An 8,501-nucleotide genomic window follows, 5' to 3' on the forward strand; every position below is an offset into this window, starting at 1 on the left:
AAAAATGCCAGAGTAAATGGCCGCCGGGGAAGGGAAAACGGAGTCTGTTTTCCCTTTTCATGGCGGCCATCTGGAGCAGACGCACTAGGACCATTTCTGATCCCAGGGAGTCCGCTCCTGAAAAAATAAAGATAAGAAGGTAAGTGGGGTTGGGAGGGCAGGGGGGAGGAGGAAGGAAAAAAAACATACCTGAGTCCCCGGCGGGGAACCAAGGCAGCCTCCAGTCATGTGGAGGTTCGGAGCGGCGATAGCCCTGCTTCGAGCCTCCTCATTGGCTGAGGGGCTGCTACGCCCCCAATGTGGACAAAGCAGGGAAATGCCGTCCGAGGAATTCTTGGCGGGTAATGACCTGGCGAGAGCCAATCAGAATGTGTTTTACATTCTGCTTGACTCTCACCGGGTACTAATAAACATTTTGAAAACAGGATATCAATAACTTGTTAATTTGATACATATTAAACCATTGCTTAGTTTGCAAAGTTCCAGTGTCTGGATTGTTGACGTTTCTCTCTCATGTATGCAGGATCTGACTTAACTTTAAATTCCAATTTCTTAGTTTGTTGTTTGGCATGGTCCTCACCTAATTAGATTGTAATCCATTAAGGTTAAGTCATTTTCAAGTGGTATTGTTCGCAAGGTGGAGCGGTGTGATAGCTGCTACAATTTATTTGCAGTTTGGATGGCCAGAGAATAATCCTAGCTATTGTTACTCACATTCCTCAACTATTGCCTGAGGCTCAAGCCTAACTGCTTCTGTGATCAATAATGATGCAGTGATTTTAGGGAAAAGAAAAGATTTCGTTTTGATAGCAATGTACTATGTTTTTCTTTTTCACTTGTTGTTATTGGGCATGTACGGAAGAACATTCGATCTCCCAAGATCTTAACAATTATTTTTAAATCCTTGGGTGAGGAAGAGTTGAAGAATGTACAACCTTAACTAGAGAGAATAGCATGAGTACAGTTTACAGTATAAGTACAAAACCTGTTATTAAGGATTCAGCTGTTCTTTGTTCGTTTTTCACTCACTCATTTATTTTGAAATCTCTTCTAGAGCTCCGAAGCCAAGGATCCATATTCGTTCATCATGAAAGTAGATAATTGCATCAAATTGTACTGGGAGGTCAACAAGTATGGCTCATGCCTGCTTCTCTTCCATTACCCCTTAGCGACATCTCGTACACTGTTTAGAGACAGCGCCTCTCAGTTAAATTCTAATTTAAGGATTTGAATTCCCAATACATCACCTCGAAAGTGCTGCCAATTCTGGAAGAGCAAATGGAAATCAACATTATGGAATGAACAAACACAGTGATCTACTGGAGGGGATAAATGGCTGCCAGAAATACTAAGATTTGTTGCACACAACACGGGTCATCGGACGAGCCACAGCTGCTCCATAAATGTTTGCATAAAGCCGGAAGTTGATCTCTTCATGTTGAAAGACAGAGGTGGGCTGTTGCTACTGCCAACATACAAGGAAGAAAACTTATTATACATTTAGAGAAATTTGAAATTATTTTAGTTTGAACAGACAATGGACATGGGATTGCTGGAAAAAACATTGAAATGTTTTTTGAAATGTAACATATGAATTCAAAGTGTCCAAGGACCTGCTAAGCTTTGGATACCACCGTCTTTTCGACAGACAAACAGATGGTCACTTGTGTAATCTCGCTGCAGTCATCACTCCGTGTTTCTCCACACAAGCAAGTATAGCCATCAGGAGTGAAATAATATTCTAAACTTTCTAACATAGCATTAAAGGTATGTAGTGTGCAAAAATGCATCTTGTTGGCAAAGTGGGAAAGAACAGGATGGTGGCTACAAACATTTCTATGGGTATTGTCTGCACTGACCTCAATTATGGCAAAAAGGATAGCAGGGAACATGCTTTTCAACATTGTGATCTTAAAGTCCAAAACAAATGCACTGGTGAAAAATGTTAGCTGGATACCTGGACAACCAGTTGATTATTTTTGGACAGAGCCTCAGAAAAAATAGTTATATATTTATGGACGTAGCCGTAGATGGACCCGCTGGATAGGCATGAACTGGACTATGAAGGGATCATTTTCATATTTGTGAAGGGGAACATACATGGGCAAGTTGGATAATCATAAACGGAGCCATTCTTGGACATGGGCCTCCCATAAAAAATAACCAATGTGAAGTGAATGCAGAAAAAGCAAAGAACAAAACCCTATCTGCTATTAGCCCAGTCACCTGTTTGTATAATTCACAAAACCTTTTGTGAAATCAGGACACGCTATTCATGAAACGTTTTTGGTAGATCAACCATGCGTGGGCATTTGCAGACTATAACTGGAATACAATCAAAAGTCTGGGAGGATATCCATACTGTTTTCTTTGTTGGACAAAAGAAGAGCAAATGTGGTCTCTGGTCATACGGTGGAATGCAGACCTCTCTCCAGGTCCAAAACCACCTAGGTCTCACTCAAGCAAAACAAAATGTTCTAGACCTGTGTTAATTCATTCAACAGAAAACGTGCATGTTTCTCTAATTACGCTTGGGAATCCAACCTCAGATCAATACCGCAAGAGGAAATTAGCCGGTATCCAATAACTCAAGAAATGAATGTGTTCTATAAAGACCTGTTATTTTATATTATGTTAGATTATGTTATGTTATGTTATGATATGTTGGGTTATGAGGCACTCAGACTTGTTTCTGAGGATCAAAGTCTTTCTCTGGTTAAACAAGAGGATCTAGTCCAGTAGTCAGTGACACAGACATGTCTCCTGGAAAATAACAGGACATATGATGTTCCTCAAATAATTCAGGACAAACAGACCTGTTTCGGGGGTTAAGATTGTCTACCCACCAAATGATACATTCCAGTTGGGCTTTACGAATAGCCAATAGAATATCTCCACTGACACACAGAGGCTAAGACCTATGAAAAGGAACACGAGAAACGATGTACCAATATATTATGACACACAGGGATGTGAACAAGGCTACATGAATGCGTGTCGATGCCTGTCTCTGCAGTCAAAAACAGGGGCTTGATGTTTCTGGGAACAGAAGGTTATCCACATATGTTTGGAGAGTGACATTGGAACATGTGTTTCTTTAGGGATGTAAGTGGACCCAAACCCATCTACGGGGACACAAGAGGTTACAGATTGATTGACAGACAGGCAAGAAGAATCACAGGGCACAAACCTGTCTCTATGAACTCAAGTCAATTGAGGCTCTCCTAGGGGGTCAGAGAAAGGTACAGCTGTTTTACTGGGGACATTCAATGATCCAAGGCTATTCTTCTGAGACATAAGACACTGTAGCTTGCAGACCCAGGACTGGCCATGTGGTGACACATGAGGATTTAGTCCTGATTCCTGGGACTTACTATGAGCCCTGCCTAAACACATAGCTGCAAAGTGTGCCCCCAGTGCCCATGGTAACCAATCTGATGCACAGATTATGTCTAATAATGAATGGCATGGCCAAAATGGGAGAATACTGCATAGACTCTGTTCCTTGTTCATTATTGCACTTCTATTTTTAGCCGTTTCAATGGGGTTCATCATAGGTTTCCCGGTATCCCGCTGGTAATTCTGGTGGGATACCAGGAAACTGACCTACCGTTACCGGTGCCTGATATCCCGGTATTACCAGGACATTACAGGTGCCGGCAACTGTGGCCATTCCCCATTCCATAGAATCCCATTGGACTCCATGTAGGGCATTGCTGGTATTTCCATATCTTTGCTGGAGGTAAATCACTGGCCCCCACTAGAAAAGTTGTAGTTTGGGGTCCGGGAAAGTGCTAGTATACAGAAATATCATCACGTGAGAAAACAGTTAATTTTGTGTTATTTCTGTAAATTTGAATTGAGATGTTTCAGGTTTATAACAAAAAATGTTAAAAGAAAGCCATACAACTATTCATATAATCCAACTATTGAGCATGCCAATCATGAGCTGCTATTTCTTTTAAACATAACATACTAATAATTTAATGTTAAATGATTATAAAGTATACTTTATTCAACACAGCCTCAGGCTTCTCTTTTTTCCTTTTGGACATTATAGAACTGTGAAGGAGCGCTGGACTAAAATCTCGACATCAGATGCAATTATTGATGGAGCAAACCCCAAGGCCCATGCTCAAATCACCATCATTGGAATATCCTATTTTGTGCTATGTTATTCAGTCTTATTTAGTATGGCTTCTGCAATTTGAATTGCCTTTTGGTGGACGTTCTTGTAAAGGGTGGTACATGGCTACTTGTGGGAGGACAGCAAGGTTACTGTTGCTAAAACAGAGGTGGGTGGCATAAGATTGAATCATCATTGTGCTCTGATGTGGGTAAGTGTCTATAGAGTAAGAAACATTTTGCTAGTATGTGAGTTGCAGGGATAGATTTCAGGGCAGTCAGGGTACTTTGTGCCATATGGCGCCTGGAAACATCACTGCTGCTTGTGCAATCATGCATGTTGGGAGGTAGTAATTAGTGTTCATCAATGTGCTATATGATGGTCCAGTAGAGCGTATTGGGTGGGAGTGGATATATGTCATACTTCAAAAATAGCCTAGGGTAGTTTGAAGCTGATTTTTTTTTTTTATTTTTTTAAAACACTTTTTATTGGCATTTTTGGTAAGGTTACATTTCAAGGTTGCGTTTAGTAAAGGTATCCGTTAGCCAAGTGAGGTATAATAGAAACAGGTAACAACAAAAATTAACAACAAACATGCACAGTCTTTTTGTGAGGATGTCTTCGTTCAACAGGTATTCTGGAGGAAGGGAGTGTGAAGGCAGGGTTCCGGGGCTTGCGAATGTTCGGGGTTCAGATACTAGGTGGATCCGTAGTTGTTTAGTGTTAGGGTGGACAGGCACCTCAGGGGGGCTTGTGATCAGCAGCGAAGGGTATGTCGCGGAGGAGAGCTTTCCACGCTTCCAGGGTGTTGTTTACGTCGGTTGTTCCAGTGGTGGCTCCATCTTGCCAGGCCCTGGTCTCGGCTGTGGTCCAGCGCTCTAGTTCTCTAAGCCAGTGTTGGTATCTCGGGCCTGGCTTAGATTTCCAAGCCATAGCTATGGTTCTTTTGGCTAGGATGCAGGAGATGTCCATCAGCTTGACCACATGTTTGATCTTGCTCAGTCTGGGGTAAGTTCCAAGGAGGCATTCCTGGGGGTCCCAGTTGTATCTGGTGATGCCAGCTTCCGTGCAGGTTTGCTTTATTTTGGACCAGAATTGCGACACCCTGTTACAAGACCAGAACATGTGCAGTAGGTCTGCTGGGATGGTGCCGCACCAAGGGCAGTTTGATGTTGTCTTATTGTTAAAGCTGGAGACTCTCTTCGGGGTCATGTATGTTCTGTAGAGGACGTTGAGTTGGATTTGTCGGAATCTGATGTTCCTGGAGACCTCACTGGGGTAAAGTAGCACTCTCTCCCACTCAGTGTCCGTGAGCGTGACCCGGAGGTCAATTTCCCATCTTTCTTTTAGTGCTGCGCTTTTAGGGTTGGGTCTGTCTATCAGTCGGCCGTAAAGGCGGGTTATTGGTTTCCAGCCGTCTGAGAGTTCATGCATCTCGTTAAGGAGGGGGTTGGGTTCTTCTGGCCATTCAGGCCATTTCGTCTTTGCAATCTGTCTGAGACGATGATACCACAGGAATTGGCCTCTGCTTAGTTCCTCTGATTCTAGGATCGTTTCGAATTCTCTGAATTTGGCGTCCTCGTATATGTCGCCCCAGGTGTAAATCCCAGCGCTCTCCCATTTTCTTGCCACTTTGAGGTCTGATATGGATTGGCATGCGTCCACAAGGATGGGGGTGTCAGGAGAGTACGGGTGAATGATTTGATGGATAGAGCAGGTTCTAGTCCAGATTTGTCTGCCCAGCTGCACAATCATAGGGACCCCTAGTTTTTGTTTAAGTGGGTTCCAGAGTGATTCCTTGGGAAACAGGTTGGAAGATGTTAGTCTTAGGAGACCTGATTCAGCATTTGGGTCATCATGGAGCCACCTTGTGACGTGGCTAAGTTGGGCTGCTAAGTAATACATGTGTAGGTCTGGGAGTTGTATCCCCCCCTCCTTGTGTCGCAGCGTGAGGATCTTCAGAGGTAGCTTGTGCCTAGCTGGGCCCCATAGGAAGTCTCTAATGAGCGAATCCAGTTTTTTAAAGAAGGGCATAGGGATGTAGTGGCAGACATTCGTGAAGTAGTAGAGGAATCTGGGTAGGATGATCATTTTCACAATCGCTGCCCTGCCCATCATGGCAAGTGGCAGCTTAGACCAGAACTTCATGGAGTTACGGAGTGCTTTTGTTGCTCTTTCAGTGTTGTGTTCGTGGGTAAGTTCTGGGGTATGTGTTATGTTGATTCCTAGGTAGCGGAACATCTTTGGTTGCCATTTTATCCCCACCTCCGGCAATTCTTCCATGCCTATCTTGTTGAGTCCGGCTAATGGGAATGCGCAAGATTTAGATCTGCTAAATTTGATTCCTGAATAGTGGGCGTAGTTGTCCAGGACATCGAGTAGGACCTGTGCATTCACTTGTGGGTCTTGTAGGTATAAGAGAACATCGTCCGCATATAATGAAATTATGAAGTGTCTGTCGCCTAGTTTTATGCCTGCATCAAAGAACTGTCTTCTGCAGTAGATGGCGATCGGCTCCAGTCCCAAAACGTACAACATGGGTGATAGCGGACAGCCCTGCCTAGTACCTCTTTGTATCGCCCAGGCTTCCGATATTATTCGCCCGGTCTTCACTCTGGCACTGGGTGAACTATAAAGGACCCTGACCCATCTCACAAAGCCTTCTCCAAACCCAAACTCAATCAGCACCTCGATTAACCACTCCCAGAAGATGGAGTCGAAGGCTTTGACCGCATCGAGTGAGAGCACCGCCAGATCCTCAGGGCTTTCGTGGGTTTCGGCTATGACGTGTTGCAGCCTCCTCAGATTGGCCGAGGTGTTGCGTCCCGGGATGAACCCATTCTGGTCCTCGTGTACAATAGACCCAATCACCCTCGCTAGCCTCTTAGCCAGAATGGTGGTTAAGATCTTGGCGTCGTAATTCAGCATCGCTAGCGGGCGGTAGGAGTCGCATCGTTCGGGTGGCTTGTTTGGTTTAAGCATGGGGATTATGATGGTTTCCCTCATGGTGCTGGGAAGGATTCCTTCTTCGTATGCTTCCGTGTAGACTCCCAGTAGTATTGGAGTGACGATGTCTTCGTAGTTTTTGTAGAACTCTGGGGGGAGTCCATCGCTCCCCGGAGATTTGCTGGTGGCTAGAGATCTGATCGCATCCTTGATGTCGTCGGCAGTGATCTCAGTATCGAGTGCTGCACGCTGGTCCTCGGCTAGTTTAGGGAGTTCGATCTCTTCCAGGGTGGCTCTGATGTCTTCTCTGGGTATTTGCTTGTCGTGGGAGTAGAGCTCGGAGTAGAATTCTGCAAAAGTGGTGTTGATGTCAGGTTGTGATTTGTGTGTGACTCCCCGTTCATCCTGGATCTCGGTGATGTAATGCCTCGGGTGTTCTCGATTGCACAACCATGCGAGTAGTCTGCCTGGTTTATCGGCCTCTTTGTGTATCTTGGTAGTGTTGGTTGCAAAGTCGAATTTCGCCAGTCTGTCCCATGCCATTCGGCAGTCGTCTCGAAGTCCCCGCAGGGTCTCTTCCCCTTCAGTAGTGGTGTCCAGTTGGGACTCGAGGCGTGTTATTTCCGCTTCATGTTCTTCTAGTGTCTCTTTCAGGCGTCTCCGGATACCTCCCGCTCCAGAGATGGCTTCGCCCCGTGTTACCACTTTCATCGCCTCCCATAGCGTGCTCCAGCTCGATACAGAGCCTTTGTTGTTGTCTATGTAATCTTCGAGTTTCATGCCAAGGTCTTCCTTGAACTCTTGATCAGTGAGTGCCATAGGGGACAGTCTCCATGTCGGAATCGGAGGCCTGGGGCCAGTCAGTCTCCACTGCATGACCAGCGGGGAATGGTCAGATATCGATCTGCCTAGGTATGTGACGTCCTCTACCAGGGCAACTTGCTCCCTGTCGGTGAAAAGGTAGTCGATCCTTGTGTGAACCTTATGGGGGGCAGAATAGTATGAGTAGCTCCTTTCGTTTGGGTGTCGCGCTCTCCATATGTCCACCAGGTCTAGGTGTTCCAGAGCGTTGTTAAGGGCCGTGGTGGCGGCATTGCGTGATTGTAGTAGAGGCACCGACCTGTCCATCTCGCCATTGCTGGTGCAGTTGAAGTCACCTCCCCAAATAAGGGTGCCCTCCCTGTTGTGGGCTATTTTGGGGCAGAGCATTGCGATGTGCGATGGTATCCCGTGCTGCGGGAAGTAGGAGTTGACCAGGCAGATTGCGGTGTTTTCAATGGTCCCCCAAAGTATCAGGTATCTGCCCTCTTTGTCTGCTTCCGACCCCTGTAGGCGAAACGGGACGCTTGGGTTCACCCATGTGAAGACTCCCCGTGCGTACTTGGAGTACGCTGCTCCCTTTCCAGTGCCACCCCATCTCTCTGCTAGT

General features: G+C 45.5%; 1 protein-coding gene across 10 annotated transcripts in view; it reads left to right on the plus strand.

Annotated features, from left to right (window-relative positions):
• Positions 1-4,019, plus strand: part of VWCE (von Willebrand factor C and EGF domains) — a 520,650-nt gene extending 516,631 nt beyond the window's left edge. For 8 of the 10 annotated variants that reach the window (XR_011279709.1, XR_011279711.1, XM_069623796.1 and 5 more), the window contains one exon: positions 1,055-4,019. Coding sequence is in view for 3 of the 10 variants with exons in the window: in XM_069623797.1 (XP_069479898.1) it covers positions 1,055-1,101 (47 nt within the window). In the remaining 7 variants the exon portion in view is untranslated. The remainder of the gene's footprint in view (positions 1-1,054) is intronic. The other 2 variants (XR_011279708.1, XR_011279710.1) reach the window with 1 other exon arrangement.
• The last annotated feature ends 4,482 nt before the right edge of the window (positions 4,020-8,501 follow it).

The sequence above is a fragment of the Ambystoma mexicanum genome, chromosome 11 (assembly GCF_040938575.1).
Source record: "Ambystoma mexicanum isolate Mex_15411 chromosome 11, UKY_AmexF1_1, whole genome shotgun sequence".
Taxonomy (NCBI): Eukaryota; Metazoa; Chordata; class Amphibia; order Caudata; family Ambystomatidae; genus Ambystoma; species Ambystoma mexicanum.